This window comes from Pyrus communis, chromosome 15, assembly GCF_963583255.1.
Source record: "Pyrus communis chromosome 15, drPyrComm1.1, whole genome shotgun sequence".
NCBI classification, from domain to species: Eukaryota; Viridiplantae; Streptophyta; class Magnoliopsida; order Rosales; family Rosaceae; genus Pyrus; species Pyrus communis.
Genome location: NC_084817.1, coordinates 18142722 through 18163605, shown reverse-complemented (window position 1 = coordinate 18163605; position 20884 = coordinate 18142722). Strand labels below are relative to the sequence as shown.

General features: G+C 34.5%; 1 protein-coding gene across 1 annotated transcript; it reads left to right on the top strand.

The window, feature by feature from the left end:
• Positions 1 to 11751: 11751 nt before the first annotated feature.
• Positions 11752 to 16883, top strand: LOC137718845 (probable leucine-rich repeat receptor-like protein kinase At1g35710). Its single transcript, XM_068458376.1, has 2 exons — positions 11752 to 14836; positions 16483 to 16883. Exons 1-2 carry the CDS (start codon positions 11752 to 11754, stop codon positions 16881 to 16883), a joined length of 3486 nt encoding a protein of 1161 aa, XP_068314477.1.
• Positions 16884 to 20884: the final 4001 nt, after the last annotated feature.

Here is a 20884-nt window from a genome sequence, read left to right as displayed (position 1 = left end):
ATAAGTTCGACATTACCAAAACTTTGTGAGTTTATTTTTACTAGTGCATTGATAAGAGCATGCATTGATGTTGAACATATTGCACTGCATGCATGTAAAAAATAGTAGTGTTTTTCTTTTTGTGTAAAGAAATTAACAGTTTTTTTTGTATTTTTTATTATCTTTTAGTTTAGTAACCCTGAACACCTTGGTGACATAGGATATCATAAAAGACTTGTTGAATTATTAACTAAATAAAAAAAAAAAAAAAGATTGGTAGATTGTTATATTTGGCATCATGTTCTTTGTAGGATGACCAATTTAGGTTGGCCTCATCTACCACTAGAGGGTTTAATTTTCATGGGGCCATACTTGAAAGAGCCAGATTATGGATGGGTTAATCTATTTTGATTTATTTATTTATAAAACAAAAATGATTTTGTCTTTTGAGTAGGTAGAAGGGCCATAATATAGGCTCTAATTAAATATTTTGCTAAAACGATTTAATTAATAAGAATACACCAAACAAAGCAACTCTTCGAAATCACCAAATTTATATTAAGTCTTTTTCTAAAAGGTTTAATTAATAAGAATACATTAATCATTTATTTGTATGATTTAGTAGTATTGCTCTTTACTTGTAATTAAATTTTTTTTAATTTAAATCTTGAAAATTTTAAGTTGGAAACTAATTTATACACCAAACAAAGCAAACCCTTCAAAGTCACCAAATTTATGCTTCCTACCTCCAATACTACCAATTCCACACCTCCTCCCTTTATGGTGGGAATTTTTTTTATAGAACACATGCTTGTTTTTGCATTGTTTGTTGCATACCAAATACATGCATCCATTTGACACCTAACTCCTCCCTCTACATTTCTTTTTGGTCAAACAAACTCCTCCCTCTGCATTCAAATGTTTCAATATTGAACGTTTCCAGATTTTTCCACGTGGAAAATCAACGAGGAAGGAAAGGGAGGGAAAATACTAATAATTGGAAGGGTAAACTGTTATTTGACCTTTTGAACTATTACCCTAGTTGACATTGACTACTTGAACTATTTTTTTGGTAAATTAATCCCCTGAACTATTTGAAATTAGCCAATTAACCCATTCTCGGTAGATTGGATCCACTATTTCGTCAAATTTAAGGGCAATTAGTTTTTCCATCATCAATTCTTACTTGTCAACTATAATCACCAATACAATTATGACATGTGGACACATAATAATGTGTAATGACAATTTGAAATGGTCTGTTATGTAAATGTTTAGTTTATTTATTTATTTATTCATGTTTTCTTATTATGCTATATGTTTTACACATTATTTTGTGTCCATGTGTTATAGTTTTATTAGTGGCATAGTTTTATTAGCGGTTATTATTGACAAGTAAAAATTGATGATGAAATGATTAATTTGCTCTTGAATTTGATGGAATGGTTGACAAAATCTAACAATAAGGGGTTAATTGGCTGATTTTAATTAATTCAGATGATCAATTTCGACTAGGATGATAGTTCAGGGGGTTAAACCGCAGTTTACTTTGATTGGAATGGTGTGTGATGAGAATATTCTAGCATATTACTTAAGTCTAAAGTTGGAAAAGAAATTGCAGTATTCATGTTGCATATGAAATGGGCCCTCTATTTCGTTCTAATTACATTTGTGCCATTGGTTTTTTCGGTTTTGGGCTTTCCTTCATGAAAGATGATGAGTTTGGGCTGCTCTTTTGGGCCTGGATTGGGGTGGGGATGAAGCCTGTTCAGAATCTACAGTAACAATACCTACATTTCGTTTTATTTACAAGACTGCCACTCAGCTGGGTTTTTGGAATTAGGTTGGATTCCGAGTATGGGAGGCTTAGCCCAATGAAAGATTGGTCCAGTGGAAGACTTCATTTTGAGGAGTGCTTTATGTAATCGGAAAATTCAGAATGTTTAATTTATATGTTATTCAGTACTACGGTCTAGTGATATTCATCTTCACTTGGAAGTGAGAGGCTTTAAGTTTGAATCTCGTGGATGACGAATTTGATACCAAAATAGGTTGCATATTGTGTGGCTTAGCCGAACTCCTCATTCCCTTAGTGTAAAATTATCGATGTATTAAAAAAAAATATATATATCTATGTTGGCCTTTCACTTAGAATTACTCACCTCTGTTTCACTTAGAATTATAATAAGCTTCTTCTGGTAGGATTGGCAAGTGGGTTCGTTGTTGTTTACCTTTTGTATTTTTCATGCATAATCTTTCATTTAATTTTCAATTCCGCAACAACGCGTGGGCCCAAATTTCTAGTGAGTCCCTAAGTTCTAACATATGCTTCTCTTACGTGTGTTGGTTTATAATTGATTATAGTTTGTTAGAAGACTTTCGAGTATACCTTGAAACTTATGAATGTGATCCTCAATGGCTCAAACTTAGGAGAAATTATATCTCCAAGACACAAAAATTCATACCTACCCCGCACCCTTGATTCCCAAATCCACACCTGCGCCACTCTCTGATAAAATCCTCTCTCTTTTTGGCTCTCGTCCAGTTTTGGATAGAAAAACTTCTAATTTAGGTGACTTCACTTAAAACTATGCACTTGTGTTAGGCTTAGTTGGCTTTTGCAGTACGCTACTTCTTGAATCCAAATTTGAAATTTTCTCACAATAAATTATTATAATTTAGAACAGGATAACGTTTTGTAAAAGAAATATATTAAAAACTATTTTAGACGAGGTCATAACGCTAACCTCCTTTTAGGTGGGTGGAACTTAAAGGTCCTTATTGATGCTTCTAATAGGACCATTACCAGTACCACCCCTTAGTATTTGAGCGCCTTGATGTTTAAGTTCAGAAGCTTATTTGTAGATTTCAAGACATCTTATTTCGTCATATTTGTCAAAAAGTTAATTTTGTGACGGATGTGGGTCACGCTTCTCTCACTATTGTTATTTGCTTGCAAAGTGAAAACCCAAATTGCCTTGTCTTCTTCATATCTGTCAGTGCCTAATATGATGTAAGAGTTGATGATTATAATCCACTTAGCCTAACTCAAATGAGATTAGGATCTTGATAATCTCTGTAACCAGCAGAGTGGCATCCATACATAACTCAAGTCCAATGGACTATCTTGATTTGGTTTGGCCCGTTGTTATAAAATGGTCTGGGCTTGAACCTTTAAGAAAAAACTTTTCCTTTCACAATTTGGGGCTTTGATAATTTTAGCACCTTCATGATAAAACTTGAACATTGATGATTCTGCTTAATAACGCTTCTTTTATTTTGGTATAAAGATATATTTATACCGAAGTTTTTATCACAATAACGAAATTTCTTCTTTTGAGTCCGAAAACAGTACAAAAGAGAAGAAAGACCCTACAACCTCAATCCAACTTTTAAAATGAACACAAATAACACAAAAAATGTTTTTTTGTTTTTTTTTTTTTTTGTTAAAAATAAAAATAAAAATAATTAGAAATAGTGTTTTCAACAAGAAAATCAACGTAAAATTTCATAGTCCTGCTCCTAAGTCCTAAATAGGGATAGGCAATGGTTATGGTAGTGGGTAATTGCGGTTATTTACTCACAATCGTTTATGCCTTACCCACATAACCGTTAATCCGCTGTGTAATAATTATCATAATTTTCCTTTTTGATAATTGAACGCATGGTTTTTTTTTTTTCTTTTTCACGAATGTGATAAATGGCTACTTGCATAATTGAACGTAGTTATAAGTACATATGCATTTCTCTATTCCAATCCTCTAAGTCCTCAAATCACTTTGAAAATTAAAATAATAGTAGACGGACAATATGTTTAGCTATTATCAATAAAGGTAATATAATACATATTCTAAGAATTAATTGGGTTACTAATAAAAAAACCTTTCATTACTTAATTAATGAAACAACTAAACCCTTTGTGAAACTCAACCCGAACAACTTATTTACTAGTAACTTCAGATCAACAAGAAAGATTAATCCTTCTTGGATAAAAAACCATTGGCAAGGCAAACCATTCTGGCTTGACTTTTAAGTTTAACAATCCAAATCCTAATCCCAACTTTGGCTGCAGAAAAATTATGTAAGAAATGATCGATAGGTTTGAACTTTAATATTTATGCTTTCAGATTATGATGAACTAACTCCACCCACTTTCAAAATTTCCAAGTAAAAAACAATTAAAAATCCACAATGACAAAAGCAATTATTTTCTCAGTTCTTCCTCTTCCGCAAGCATCTGGGAAGATTATGAATTTGAATTGTTAGCATTCTGTCATCCGGCGAGTCGATGACAGCCGGAGAGTTTGAATTGGACGATGCGTCGACTCGGTCAACCTCTTAGGGTTTTCAATTTTTGTTTTTAAAATTTTACAAATAATACAAATGGTTAAATAGGTACCCGTTTGTATTCCCATGTAATATCCATGTTTACTCATTTATATTTTACAGGTAAATGGTTATACTCATAACCGTATATTTATTTAAACGGTTGTCCATAGCTGTAACTATTACATTTAAACAGGTGAACAGTTGCAATTACCATACTCAGGTATTTTACCCAGGAATTGGATCCTCTCCCGAGCAGGAGATCAGGATCCTCTTGACCCATAAACACAGGCCGTTGGATTTTGATTCAACGGCTACAATTATTATAACTTTTATAGGGGTCTCCTGTTTGTAGCAGTTGAATCAAAATCCAACGGCTACAATTATTATAACTTTTAGAGAGGCCCCCTATTTATAGCCGTTGAATCAAAATCCAGCGATCTATGTTAGTGAGTCAAGAGGATCCTGATCTTCTGCTCAGGAGAGGATCCAATTCCTTTTACCCATCGCTAGTCCTAAGTCAATACATAAGTTTATTATTAGTACAGGTACATGGAGTCCTTTAATCACAGGCATGCTTCTAGGCCCAAGTCAATACATACGTTAATTTATGGAAGAATTTAAAGTCGTGAAAAAAAAAAAATTAATAGGAAAAAAATTTCCATGGTTTGCGCCATGTCGTTTTCTTGTGGAAGAAATAATATTCTGCAAGTCCTGTATTTATTTTCTTCTCTCCCAACCCCCTTGTATTGGGTTTGTTAGACCTTTGATTTACACGAGTATTGAGTTAAATGTCTTTTCTACATTGCAAATTCTCTTGTACGACAAATTCCTTGACGGTCAAGTCTGCCGTGATAAAATTCAATTGAAACTCGAATTTCTCAGGATGCACCAGGATATCTGTGGAATTATCCCAAAAAATTCTTCCACTTGGGTATTAAAAAATGACAAGTCAAAGTCGATAATTATTGCAATACTGCAAACAATTCTGCGAATTTGTTAATTATAGCTAGTATGATTGGGTTTTGAACGGTTTGATGAGAAAATGGGTAGCACATCATGCATATATATATTTTTGTTTAGTACATCGATTTTTTTACATTAAAAAAAGAAGGAGTTCGGTTAAGCTACACAATGCGTAGCCTAGTTTAGTATTGAATTCGTCATCCACGAGATTCAAACCTAAAACCTCTCATTTCCAAATGAAGAGGAATATCATCAGATCGTAGAGTGAAATGACAGCACATCATGCATATTAGTTTCTTTCTTTCTAAAATAGACAATATTTAGTCTACTATCGTTTTGATTGAAAGGAGCACCAAAATAACGTGTCTTAGTGAAAGTGCACCACTACAAATCTACCACTATGAGTTTTGCCCCTTACGCTTATCTTTCCTTTGACCAATTTTGCTTCGTGGATAAACTTTTTCCTTTTGTCAACTTTGCTTCTAGAATTAAGTTGTCAGGCTTCAAATTCATGAAATTATGGTTTTGGAAAATACTATTTAAATAGCTTGTTTATTAATTTCATGAGCTTCGCCGAGGACTAAAGCAAATTGAGTGGCCAACTTGCAAGCATTTCAATTTCTAAGTACAGTAGTACAATTCTTAAAGAGATAGGTAACTTGAAATCTCTTGTGAGTTTAAATTTGTCTGTGAATAAGCTCAAAGGCTCAACTTGGAACTTTTGTTCGTACAATATAACCAACATTCTGGCTCCATCCCCCAAGAGATAGAGAATATGAAGAAATTGACTGAATTGCATTTGGATTTAACCAGTTAACATATTTGCTATAGTGGACAACTCAAAAACATTTCAGTGGGCTATAACCATTCGACTGTTCCAATTCCCAAAAGCTTGAAAACATGCATAGCTTATTTATAGTTTGTCTTGATGGGAACCAATTACAATATATCACAAGACTTTGGTGTCTATCCAAATCTTGATTTCATATATATGAGCCACAATAAGCTTTATGATGAAATCTCACAAAAATGGGGACATTGATCACGACTGAAAACCTTACTAATTGTGGAAACCACCTTACTGGTAGCATACCTCTCCAGCAAGTAAAATTTATAGAAGACTTCAAAGTCATGAACGATATTATTAATTGGAAAAACTTTTACTTGTGGAGAACAAAACATTCTGCAAGTCCTGTATCTATGTTCTTCTCCCCAACCCTTTTTATTCTGTGCATGTGGAGAACATAACATACTTATCACATACGCCTTCGCAGTATTTCTACATGAAAATGGTATTCAATATGTCAATATACAATACGAGCTGAGGAAGATTTTTTTTGTGTGTGTACATATACGAAATGTAAAATTCTCAAATTTTTAAGAAAATTTACCAATCAAATATGAAGATGATCACTAAGAAGAAATCCCTAAAACCCAATATTCAATTATAGTTGAAAATCGAAATTAAGCCAAAACGAAACCTTCACTACCCAAATTAAGCTAATAATCCACTAACCCAGCACAAAGTAAAATCACCTCTAGATGACTGCCATTGATTCAATGCAGAGAGAGCTTGAGCTGCTTCATATTGTTATGAAATTAGAGAGGGAAGAGTGAGAAATCATGAGAGGACGGAGAGCCAAATGCCGGAGTGAGAGATCGTGAGGAGGCGGGGGACAGAGTGAGATAGTGAGAAGGCGGAGGGCGAGAATAGGGCAGTGAGTCAACGGAGTAAGAGAGACTACTTGGTATGTCTTAGATAGGATTTACAAAATTACGAAACTAATCCTCTTCAATGGGTGATGATGGGCTTTGTGGGGTTACCCAAAACCACCTGTTAACAGTGGACAAGAATTGTTTGCCCTTCCACTTCTGGTGCCCTCCTGTGCCCTCCTGTTTGTGTGATCACAGTTAAGCCACGTTAACATTTTATATTACTATTCATTTTTGTCTTATTATCTCTATAAAAAAATAATATAAAATATTGATGTGGCTTAACCGTGACCACACAAAATAGGAGGGCACGGGAGGGTATCGGAAGTGGGAGGGCAGACAATCCTTGTCCTTTTAATTCAGCCTTTTAAGAATGTCAGTTGGTTAGAAATTTTACGAGTAAATTGAGTCGTGTTAACGGGTTGAGTCTATTTTGCCAGCTCTATTGTCAACTAATTTTTGTTAAAGTTGATTGTAAATTAGTTGTCCAATTTTGTTCAATTTTTTTCACTCTTTATCTTCAGTTTCACTATTATAAATACAAACTAACAATTCCAATATTTCTATGAGCTTATTCTGAGCAGAATTTGCATATACCTGCCTAGGCAATTAGTCATTGTTTCAATTAATACCTAGGTGTTTGAAAATTAAAAAAAGACGCCTAGACCTGTTGAGGCGCTCGCCTATATCGCCTAGGTACCCGCCTAGCCCGTCCAAACTTGCCTAGGCATTCATCTCGGTTGCAACTCACTTAGGCAAAATACAAAACTTTCAATTTGCATTTTATTTTTTTTCAATAAATTGTAAGAAACTTGTTGAATACTTAAATGAACACACATTATATGCTTGTTCCCCATATTTTCATGATGTTCCAATACTTCGTAATGTATATGTCATTCTATTTTGTAGTTTATAATAAAATTATATATATATTTTAAGTATAGATACATACTTATTTACCCGAAATATAATACATTTACTTAAATCTGCTTAGTCCGCCTAGGCACTAGACCCTAGTTCACCGTCCGACTAACGCCTAACTTCTTTTATAACCTTGATTTATAGAAGACTCAAAAAGTCATGAAAGACTTTGATTTTGACTTGGAGCATGTTAATTTATGGAACAATCCAAAGTCGTGACAGAAAATATTGATTGGAAAATATTTTTTTGTTCTTGTGGAAGAAAAATATTCTGCAGGTCCTGTATTTTTGTTCTTCTTTCCCAACCCTTTTCATTATACCGTTAATTTACATGTGAGTTGAAGATCTTTTCTACATTGCAAATTCTCTTGTACACAAATTCCTTAACAGTATGTTTGGATGAGGGAAATAAACATGAAATTTTGGTAAAAGTTGGAATTTATAAATTGACAGGCACCAATTCTCTTGTTTGGATTCATAAACATAGAAATTTAGAATTTCCGCGTGGAAAAAAAACTTGGAATTTGGGACCACCAAATCCCAAGTTCAAATTCCATGTAAATATGTGTCAATCTCAATTTCTATGATTGAGAATTTAAAAATAAAAAATTCTGTATTCAATTCCATTGTTATTTTAGGTTAACCAAACAAGAAAATTTACAAATTCTAGAAAATAAAATCTCGTCATTTCAATTTTCATCATTTTTAAATTCCTTAGTAATCTTAAATTTCTTCACTCAAACATAGTATAATGCTCAAGTCTGCCGAATTATAGAATCCAATTGAAACTCTAATTTCTCAGCATACACCTGGATAATCTCTGAGATTATCCCAACAAAGTCTCCAACTTGGGTCTTAAAAAAATGACAAGTCAAAGTCGATAATTATTACAATACTACCAAAAACAATTCTGCGAATTTGTTAATTATAGTATGATTAGGTTTTGAATGGTTTGATGAGAAAGTGGGAAGCACATCATGCATATTAGTTTCTTTCTTTCTAAAGTAGACCATACCTATAGTCTGCTGAAAGTGCGACACTACCAGTCTACCACTATGAGTTTTGATTGAAAGGAGAACCAAAATAACATGTTTAAGTGAAGGTGCAATGCTTTCTTCGAAACCAACATAGAGGTTGATGTGGGGTGAAAAGCGTCAAGTGTGAGGGTAGTATTGGAAAATAAGTGGAGTATTTTATAATAAATTGTAAGTTAAAAAGTAAGTATATAGTGTATCAATAGAGTGTATTAAGTAAGTGAGGTATAGTCAACAATATATATGGTATGTTTGAGCTTTCCTAGCTTGGGAACCCCTCGGCCACGCACACCTCTGCTGATGTCCTTCTACATTGCTTTGGCATTTAGCATATCTTATCGCACTTGCTTTTGTCCCTTTTTTACTGCAGTTGCTCGTGAAAAACTGATGAAAACAGTAACAAATCTTCATGGACAAATTGTAGAGAAAGACAACAGGCACACAAAAGGAAAGGAACACACAAGCATGAAATAAAAATGTTAATTTGACTTCAATTCTGTTGCTCTTATTTTTTCCTCTAAAATAGTACAAGCTTTTTATTTATTTATTTATTTATTTATTTTTTCCTTTTTAATACAAAATGTTAATGTTGATGATAGAAGTTGACTACATGTTAATGTATGTGTGTTAATTTGCTCCCCTATTTTTGACTTGGACAAGAAGATTTGGATAACAATTTGGACAGAGAGTTAGTTAGAGGTGATAAGGATTATTGATCAACAGATTTAATTGATAGATTACAAGTTAACTAACAAGCTTGTAGTCAGATTTTCTAGATACAATAGCTTATAAGTTTGACATTAACAAAACTTTGTGAGTTTATTGTTAATAGTGAATTGATAAGAGCATGCAGTGATGTTGAACGCACTGCGCTACATTCATATAAAAGCAGCAGTGCTTTTCTTTTTGTGTAAAAGAAATTGAGGGATTTTTTTTTTATCATTTAGCGGTAAAAAAAAAACTCTAACGGTCCAAAATTAAATTCAACGGCTAAAACATTTAAAAGAAATTAGTTAAATCAAAATTCACCAAAAAACTCTATAAATACCTGTATTTGTTCAAACATCCACCCAAAATTCACTTTTCTCATACAATTCTTCCATTTTTTTTCTAGCCACTTCCAAAATTTTCAAGATGATAAAAGATCATATTAGAGGCAGGATCCTTACAAGATGGCATTCGATTTTGATGTAATGAGGGAGGACCCCAACAAATACACTTCAAATAGGAAGAAATTATTCCGTGACAAGCAAGCGGAAATTATAAGAAGGAATGCCGCAAGGAAATTTTTTGAGAATGATGATCCATCTAATGTCTATTACCCAAGTCCACCACAAAATCCACTACAAAGTCAAGGACCAAGTCAACCAAATGTTGATGAATATTATTGGTATTAGTAATTTTTGTAATTCTTATGTAGTATTTTACTTATCGTTTATTAATCTTTATTTAGTGTTTTAATTATTGTTTGTATTAGTAATTGTTGTAAGATTGAAGCATACTATATAGAACTATTTCAAGTTTCAAAGTTTTAATCTTTATCTTTATAAAAATGTAATTATTGTTCCATGACTTTCATGTTTCAAGGGAAAGGTTTAGTGAGTTTTCATTTTATCGGAATTTAAATATTTTTAAGTTAAAATGTTCATAAAAATAAATTAGGATAATTTACATAAATTTTACTTTTAAAAAAAGTTATCGACAAAAAATTAGGCTAAAATCATTCTTTAATAATCTCGGCCTAAAATTTTAAGCCAAAACTTTTGGAGGATAAAAGTTATTTTTGAGTTAAAACCTAAATTTTTTTTATACAACACAATCACGAAGGTAGACTTGGGGCTAGTTTGGGGTTGTTGTACCTTTTTTTTTCAAAACTGTTTCTGCTGTGCTGTGAGACTAAACAGCTGTGAGAGAAGCAAGTAAGTGTAATGGTAAACTATAGTGCTAAAAGTGCTTTTAGAAAAAAAAAAAAACAAAACAAAACAAAAAGATGGGGTAGGATTGTCAATATGAAAGTTTCATTAATTGGTATTTGTTCATCTGCCTCCATTGAAAAAAAAAAATGAATTTTTGAGAAGCATGTGTAGAGTTGCTTCTGTTTTCAGCTATTTTAGACCTATGATTTGGGGAATTTTTTTATTTTTTTTAAATTTACCAAACACAATTAAGGACCCAACTCTTTTAAGAAAGCTGCTTTTAAAAAATTTTAGCAACCCCAAACTAGCCATAATTAGTTTTCAAAATTATTAATGCTCGTAAAAGTTGAACATAATACCTTTGATTTATAAATAAAGAGATAAATATCACTACACAGTACATGTTACAATTTGTTCTTAATAATCTTTAGATGATTGTCCCAAAGAGATAAAACATAAAGTCCACTAGCATTTCCCAAAATTTCTTTTATTTGATAAGTTTGAACTTATGCCACCAAACGGAATAACTTTAATGAGAAAAAAAAAAAAGACAAAAGAAATAAATGAGATGTGAATAAGAGGGCATGGTTGAGATAGTGATATTTGAGAATAAAGATTGATAATTACACGCACTTGGGACTAAGTACATTGTATATTATATATGGAAACAACTGTTAGAAGGAGTGGGGTGGGCCCCATCAAACAATTACACGCATATGGGAGAAAGACTTTGACTTATCTTGTACGTACAACACAATTTTCAAGTCCTGTATCTTTCTTCTCTCCCAACCCCTTTTTCCGTGCGGTTGAATTAATTACAATAGCTCATGAATGCCATTATAAATAAGCCCTACAAATAGATTCTAATATGTACACAAAATTAAACACTAGTGGCCATGACATCTTTAGATTTTCATAAACCATGCCCTTTGGCTTATTGCCTAGTCTTATTCGTACAACTTTGTTCATCGCCAAGTTACTCTACTTTTGCTTCTGCTACTTTTACTACTGAAGCAGAAGCGCTTCTCAAATGGAAAGCCACCTTTCAAAACCATACCCACCTGCAAAATCTCACCTCGTGGGCTTACCTACCTGCTCATACAAAAGTAGCCCCATGCTTCTGGACTGATATTTCATGCAATGTTGTTGGAAGTGTTAGTGTGATAAACCTTACTAATTTCGGGATACAAGGTACGCTACATGAGTTTTCATTCTTGTCTTTCCCCAATCTTCAATACCTTGATCTCAGCTACAATAATCTCTTTGATGTCATTCCAGCTCATATCAGTTCCCTCTCCAAACTCATCTATCTTGATCTTTCTAACAATTTGCTCAATGGTTCAATTCCAACATCCCTCGGTGATCTCACAAACATTACCTTTCTCTATCTCCACCATAATAATCTTTCTAGCACAATTCCAAAAGTGAGAGGGAAGTTGAAATCTCTTGCGACCCTAGAATTGTCTTATAACCAGCTCAACGGTTCAATCCCAACATCTCTAGGTCAGCTCACAAACCTTTCCACTCTCTATCTCTACACTAATAATCTTTCTGGCACTATTCCTAAAGAGATAAGGAACCTGAAATCCCTTGTGGACCTAGATTTGTCTGAGAATCAGCTCACTGGTTCAATCCCAACTTCCTTAGGTCAACTCACAAAACTTACCTATGTCCATCTCTTCACTAATAATCTTTCTGGCACTATTCCTAAAGAGATAGGGAAATTGAAATCTCTTGTGGACCTAGATTTATCTAGGAATCAGCTCAATGGTTCAATCCCAATATCCCTCGGTGTTCTCACAAAACTTACCTCTATCAATCTCTTCACTAATAATCTTTCTGGCACTATTCCGAAAGAGATTGGGAAATTGAAATCTCTTGTGGGGCTCAGTTTGTTCAAGAATCAGCTCAACGGTTCAATCCCAACATCTTTAGGTCAACTCACAAACCTTTCCACTCTCTATCTCTACACTAATAATCTTTCTGGCACTATTCCTAAAGAGATAGGGAACTTAAAATTCCTTGTGGACCTAGATTTGTCTGAGAATCAGCTTACTGGTTCAATCCCAACATCCCTAGGTCAGCTCACAAAACTTACCTATGTCTATCTCTTCACTAATAATCTTTCTGGCACCATTCCTAAAGAGATAGGGAACTTGAAATCCCTTGTGGACCTAGATTTGTCTCAGAATCAGCTCACTGGTTCAATCTCAACATCCCTATGTCAGCTTACAAAACTTACCTATGTCCGTCTCTTCACTAATAATCTTTCTGGTACTATTCCTAAAGAGATAGGGAATTTGAAGAAGTTGGCTATACTGCAATTGCATAGTAACCAATTAATAGGTTATTTGCCCCAAAATATTTGTTGTAGTGGACAACTCCAAAACCTTTCAGTGAGCAATAACCATTTGACAGGTGCAATCCCCAAAAGCTTGAAAACATGCAAGAGCTTAGTTAGAGTTCATCTTGAAAGGAACCAATTCACAGGCAATATATCAGAAGACTTTGGTGTTTATCCAAATCTTGATTTCATAGATATGAGTCACAATAAGTTTTATGGTGAAATTTCACAAAAATGGGGACAATGTGCACAACTAGAAACCTTACTAATTGTGGGAAACAACCTTATTGGTAGCATACCTCCCGAGATTGTCAATGCTGACAAAATCCATAGACTCGACCTTTCTTCAAATCACTTAGTTGGGGCCATTCCGAAGGAGTTCGGGAGAATGACATCTTTGCAGAAGTTGATGCTGAATGGAAACCAACTTTCAGGCTGTATACCTTCGGAATTTGGATTACTTATTGATCTTGAATATCTCGACTTGTCATCAAACAAATTAATTGGGTCAATTGCGAGCACATTAGGTGACTTTCTCAAATTGTACCATCTGAATCTGAGCAACAATCAATTTTCCAGAGGAATTCCATTGAAGTTGGAAAAGTTAGTTCAGTTGAACGAACTTGATTTAAGTCACAACTCACTTGAAGGTAGCATACCACCTGAAATTAGCAAAATGGAGAGTCTACAGACACTCAATCTTTCTCACAACAATCTTTCGGGTTTCATACCCTTAAGTTTTGAAGGCATGCATAGCTTGTCATATGTGGATGTATCTTACAATGAATTGGAAGGTCCCATTCCCAACAATAGAGCATTTCGACAAGCTTTGCCAGAAGCTTTACAAGGGAACAAAGGACTGTGTGGCGACGTTGAAGGTTTGCAATCTTGCACAATTGGCCCAAGAAAGGACCGCAAATGGGTATTTGGAATCACATTCTCCCTTATAGTAGCAATTTTACTTCTTTTTGCTTTCTTTACAATTAAATTCATAGTGGAAAGAAAGAAGAAACATCTAGAAAGAGCAGAAAAATGCTTGCATGAAGAAATATCGTTTTCAGTTTTAAATTTTGATGGAAAGTCAATGTATGAGGAAATCATAAGGGCGACAGAAAATTTTGATTTCACATATTGCATTGGGAGTGGAGGACAAGGAAGCGTCTACAGAGCAAATTTGTCGAGTGACAACATAGTGGCTGTGAAAAAACTACATCAATTGTGGGATGGCGAGAAGAATTTGGAGACGGCATTCTTGAATGAAATAAGGGCACTAACAGAGATAAGACACCGGAATATTGTTAAGCTTTATGGTTTTTGTTCACACCATCAACACTCGTTCTTGGTGTACGAGTTTGTTGAAAGAGGTAGCTTGGCTACAATTTTGAGCAAAGATGAAGAAGCTAAAGAAGTAGGGTGGAGAAAAAGGGTTAATATTGTTAACGGTGTAGCTCATGCCTTGGCATACATGCACCACAATTGCATGCCACCAATTGTGCACCGGGACATATCAACCAAGAATATTTTGTTGGATTCTAAATATGAGGCCTCTGTTTCAGACTTTGGCACTGCTAAGTTTTTGAATCCAAACTCAACAACTTGGACTGCCATTGTAGGCACATATGGGTATGTCGCACCAGGTAATATGTTTTCTTCCCTTTAACCTTATTAATTGAGTGTTGTTTATGATTAATTTTTTGGCCAAATTTATTTCTTTTCAATGTTAGGACGGATTAAACATACCACGTTATATGCTTTGATTTTGAAGAGAACATTCACATAAAGTATAGGCGATACTTGGGTTTATTGTATGTTCTTCCAAGTTAGCACTCTCTTTCCTTAAAGCTAAAACATAAAAAAAAAACTAAAAAAAAAAAAAAACCAATTATAAACATGCAAACTATAGTAAGCATCTAATTTAATAAGTAATACCAATCGAGATGTTAATGAATTACTAAAAACTAACTAATTAAAACAACATGCAGTAAACATGAAAACTGCAGTAAGAATACAAATACCATGTAAGATTTACCTCTTTTGCCAAAAAGCCAATCTCTAATACATTACAATGCTTGAGCAGTTTCAGGCAATAAAGAACTACGATATTGATCGATCACTCTAGCACCAATACTAATTACTGATTATGAGGTGACGATAGAAACAAGAATTGTTAATACATCACAAGTCAAACGAGAGTCGAGAAAGGACAAGATAATGAAATTGTTCTATTTTCCACCGAGAAAGAATGTCTAACTCTTGTTCTCTCAAGTTTTCTTCATCAAGATATTTACGTAATTCAAAATTTGTACTTAAAATTGAGCCCTTTTTGTAACATTTATCGAAATCCTGCATATCAAGAATAAACGTATCAAAGAGAGCCCATGTCTTGTATACCTGTGAACATATACCAGCATACAATATATATGCATACAAAAAGTACAAAAACATGAACAATGAACATTAATTTACCTCAAAAGTTTAGTTTAACCCAAGGTCTAATTCATTGGATTTGAATGATGACAAGGTACCACCAACATTCTTCAACTCCTTCGCAGTATTTCTACATGAAGTTGAAGGACAAAATGAAATTTTTATTTTGATGCATCTAATAGTCCAAACCAATAAGAAATCACCACACTAATAAGAAATCCCTAAAATCGAAATTAAAACAAAACGAAACCTTCACTACCCAAATTAAGCTAATAGTCCACTAACCTAACAAGAAAGACAAAGTAAGATCACCTCTAGATGATTGCCATTGATTCAACGCGGAGAGAGCTCGAGCTACTTCATATTGTTCTGAAATTAGAGATAGAGTGAGAAATCGTGAGAGGTTGGAGGGCTGATGCCGAAGTGAGAAATCGTGAGAGGGCAGGGGGCGAAGTGGCAGAGTGAGAACGTGAGAGGGCGGAGTGAGAGAATAGGGCAGTGAGTCGGCGGAATAAGAGAGAGATTGTAGACTGTATCTCTCATATAGGATTTACAAAATTACAAAACTAACCCTCTTTAATGGGTGATTTATGATTATGAGTTTTTTGGGATTACTCAAAGCCAACTGTATTTTTAATTGAGCTTGTTAAGTCTTTCCCCATTAATTAAAATTTTGCGAGCAAATTGAGTCAGGTTAACAGTTTGGGTCCATTTTGCCAGCTCTATTGTCATCTAGTTTTTGTTAAAAGTTAGTTGTAAATTAGTTTTGTTCAAAATTTTCACTCTTTATCTTCAGTTTAGGTATTATATATACAAATTAATAGTCTCAATATTGCTATGGTCTTATTATAAGCAGAACTTGCATATACCATGGAAGTGAACGAAAAATGCGATGTTTATTGCTTTGGAGTGGTTGCTATGGAAACAATCATGGGAAGGCATCCTGGTGATTTTTTCTCATCATTCTTATCAATGCCATCTTCATCCACATCGTTATCAGTATCAACATTACCACCCCATCAAATGTCAGTTGTGGATGTTCTGGACCAACGCATTTTGCCTCCAACACATCAAGAAGCAAGGGAAGTACTCACTCTTATGAAGATTGTGTTTTCATGCTTGAATCCTAGTCCACATTCTCGCCCTACAATGAGACAAGTTACTCAACTCCTCTCAACTCAGAAGTTGCATTTGTCGAAGCCAATACGTATGATAACTTGCGGTGAATTGCTTGCTCTAGATCATTTGACGGCCTGAGAAGCAGAGAGTGTGCTTGTTTCCGATAAATAAATTTCGAGTTTTTTTTTTAGAAGAAAGATTCTTCGTAGATGTTTCCTATATGTAATTTATTTTTAGGGAAGTGTTATTGGCACTCCAAAAATCTCATTCTACACTTCTCACAAGTGTATTTTTCTTTCAAAATATAGAAAGTTTTAAGTGTAGAATGAGATTTATGCACTAGTTTGTTGGGGCTCTATTCACTTTATGCAGAACATTTAGGGCTTGTTTGGTATCCTATTTGAAATTTTTTATAATTTCTCAAAGCATTTCTTAAGAATTTGTCTTGAAATTTTTTTTCTTTAAGACTCAAAAACTTGTTTGGTTTGCGATTTAAAATTTTTAAATCTTACAACTTAAACTAGACAAAAAAATCCAAAAAGAGGGTGTCAAGAGAGAAAGAGGAGAGAGGGAGAAAGAAAGTAAGAAATGATTGGAGGAAGGAGAAAGAAGTGAGAGGATTGGAGATAGACAAAAAGATCCAAAAAGAGGGGTCGAGAGAAAAAGAGGAGAGAGGAGGAAAGAAAGTAAGAAATGATTGGAGGAAAGAGAAAGAAGTGAGATGATCAGAGGAGATAGACAAAAAAAGGGAGTGAGAGAAAGAATCGAGAGAATGAAGAGAGCGGATTGGAGGAGAGACGAAAAAGGTAAAAAAAAAGAGAAGGGAGAGAGAGAAAGAAGAAAAGAGAGAGATAGACTTAGAGTGAGAGGGGAGGAGGGAGAGAAAAGAAATGAGTGAGTTTAAATTTAAGAACTCTAAAAAGTCACTTTTTGTATTTTTAGAGAATAGACTATATTTTTGAGTTAGACTTGAGTCCAGTTTTTGAAAATAGTCGTACCAAACAAGTTTTTAAGGCCTAAAACTTAAAAATTGTTTTTGAGTTTAAAAAGTTGGATTCAAGTTGAGTACCAAACAGACTCTTAATGTTTTTAGTTAAAATTGTGTTTTTGTGTGGAAGAAACAGAAGTTAATAAAACAAAGAATTGGTTTTCATGCATAGAGGCAATGACTGGCTAAGATGAGAATGCAATGACCACACTTTATATTACTATTTCTATATATGTATATGGACAGAAGTAAAGTCCTAGACAAAAGCAACCAAGAAGTAGACCAAAAGCAATTGGGTTCTGGCCGAAATAGCATGCAGTAGGTCTTCACATGAACTACTTGTGGCAAGGTAGGCTTATCACTCTCTCTACAAGAAATCCCTCGAGGAGGATGTTGGGCATCACACAACTGGGGACTGCAGCAAGGTGAAGTTGCTAGAGTATAACTTTTTAAACATATTATATTATATAGGGTAAATAAGGTAAATTATATTTTGCATTCTCAAGTTTGGTGCAATTCTAATCTCATAAAACGTGTATAAGATATTCGTTAGGTTTGTTTTTGGCCAAATAAGTACAAACTATTCACATAAAACACACACACCACTACAATAGTTTATTTTTCAATTAGATTTAGAGGTTTTTTTTTTATTAGCACCCCACATTGTTGAGTGGGTACATTTTTGCTCGCCATCCTAAATTTTGATGTATACTCACCATATTTGAAAAAGTAAAATCTAATATGAAGGTAACTAGAGTTAAGTGAAAGGAGATATGCAAATGGTTAGGTGTATGGTGAGATACACCATAGTTATGACAGTGAGCAAATATGCACCCAAAATTGAACACAACCAATACTTAGGGTCTCATAAGTTACAATCACAGGTAGCCTGGTTACAGTTGCAGTTAAAATCCAAAGACAAGCTTTCTTTGAGTCTTCTGATGCATCATCACAATATATATATATATATATATATATATATATATATATATATTGCAATCCTATTGGATTAGAAATGTGATTGTGTAAATCCTAGTGTATATAGGAGTATCTTGTATATTCCTATTAGGAGTTGATTACCTATTAAGAAATGTAATCCTGAAAGGGTAAGGATTCTACCTTCCATACTATTATAAATAAAGGCACAATGGGGTGGAATATAACACACCTCACAATTACACATCTCTCTCTTCTTTCTACTATTGCTGCACCGCCTTTCTAAGGCCTCCATAATTGTTAAGTAAATTATGCCTACAACACATAATTAGCACGTTCTTGACGCTGTGCTAAAGAGAGTTTGATCTTCAATCAGGGGAGTATTACGTTTTAATCATTCTTTTTATGATTAATTTATTATTTTATAGAATTGATTTACATGCTATTGATTCAATTTAATTTTTTTATGTTAAACGTAATACAATGCATTGGAGATGCAATTCTGGCTTTCCGAGAAGGATTTTCTACAAATTCAAAGGCTCAATTGTTTTCTGCCAATCAGGTTCCTTTAAAATAGATTAAGATATTTGAAAAAACCTTGAAGCATGAAAACATTCCCCATGATGCATGAATCCCCTTATATTTATATTTTCCTTTCCATTATATATATCGTATATATGTTCATATATTTTGTCAATATATATAATTGTTCATGCATTATGCATTTATGCTATGTGGAGTTGTGATTCAAAGAATCGAAATTAATTTAGAAACCCTAAATATTCGATAAAAAGGAAGGGAAATTGGGATTTTTTGCGGCAACATCACCACACCACTATGGCACCACCACAAGGACCACCGTGCTGGCTTGAAGCCCAACCGCGGGGATGACCTTCTCGAGATGACGTAGTTCGACATCTTGAACCCTTGTCGAGGCCTTTGGGCTTCGCTGCATACTGTGGACACCAGACCATAAGCCTGGTTTGTTTTCGTACCAAAGAGCCTGTAGCCCCTACCTGTGCCATCGCACATTGAGCTGGTCCTCAGTCTTGGCCCACACCAGCAACTATGCTGTTGTGCTTAGCCTTTGCCACGACCTACATTCCAATCAGCCAGCCCAAGGGCCTGGGCTTAATCCATATGGCCTAAAACCAAAACCCAGCTCTAGCTGGAGTTTCCCGCAAGCCAGCCTTTAGGCTAGGTTTGTCCCCGCGTGTTGGTCTTGGCCAAACATACCAGCAGCTTGCTACTGAGCTTCTTGTCTTTCGGCACGTGGCCTGCAACCATATGTGGACTGCTCTTAGCAGTCCCCCGAGCCTAATAAACCCTTTAGGGCCTTGCCTTATTGAAGGCACCCATTCCCACCGTGTTTGGGCTATGGTTTTTTGAATCCAATGATAATCTTTGGCATTCTAAATAATTTTAACCCGAATGTTATAATTATTTTTGTTTTTACGATTGACTCTGAATGGTCTCAATCTGTTGAATTAATTAAAGTGACCATCAGTCCACTAATGTGATAATTAATCCAAAATTACTGGCCTGTAGACACTTTTTGGTAATTAACGATTCAATAAATTATTTCATTTCTTTGAACTGTTGACTATCTTTTGTAGTCCCGAAGCACTCATACTTGAGTTCCTGAAGCAACCAAAATCTACTACACTTAGTTGTATATTGTATTCTGTGTTGGATTTTCCTAAATAAAGTTTGTCGGCGCTTTTCAGACGCAATTGCAGCTTTTCGGATATCACGAGCAACTTTATCAAAAATCTCTGACAAAGTTAAAAAACGTGAATTTTACTATTCCAATTACACCACTGTTGTTAACAAGAGTAAAGGAATATCACCACTACTTGTTGTTGGAAAATCCCTATATATGTTAACCTCCGTCTTCCATGGCAAGGCAGACCTGCAAGAATGCCTAACTTTTTCCCATCTCCGAGAGTGCATTTCCAACGAAGCATCTCAAAATACTTAGTTTTCTTCCTTTTTGAGAATACCTCTTCAACCAAGTCACACCAGAGCAAAAGTATCTCATATCATGCTTTTTCCCTGTCTTTTTTTTTTTTGGTCATTGTTCTTACCTGCAGGACAAGGAGAAAGAAAGCAATCAGTTGGAACCTGAAATCAAACTTCTAGTTAAGAACCGACTGCCTGGAACCCCTTCCCTGATTGCTTACCTAGCATCGCTCTCAAGTACTCATCTTCAATT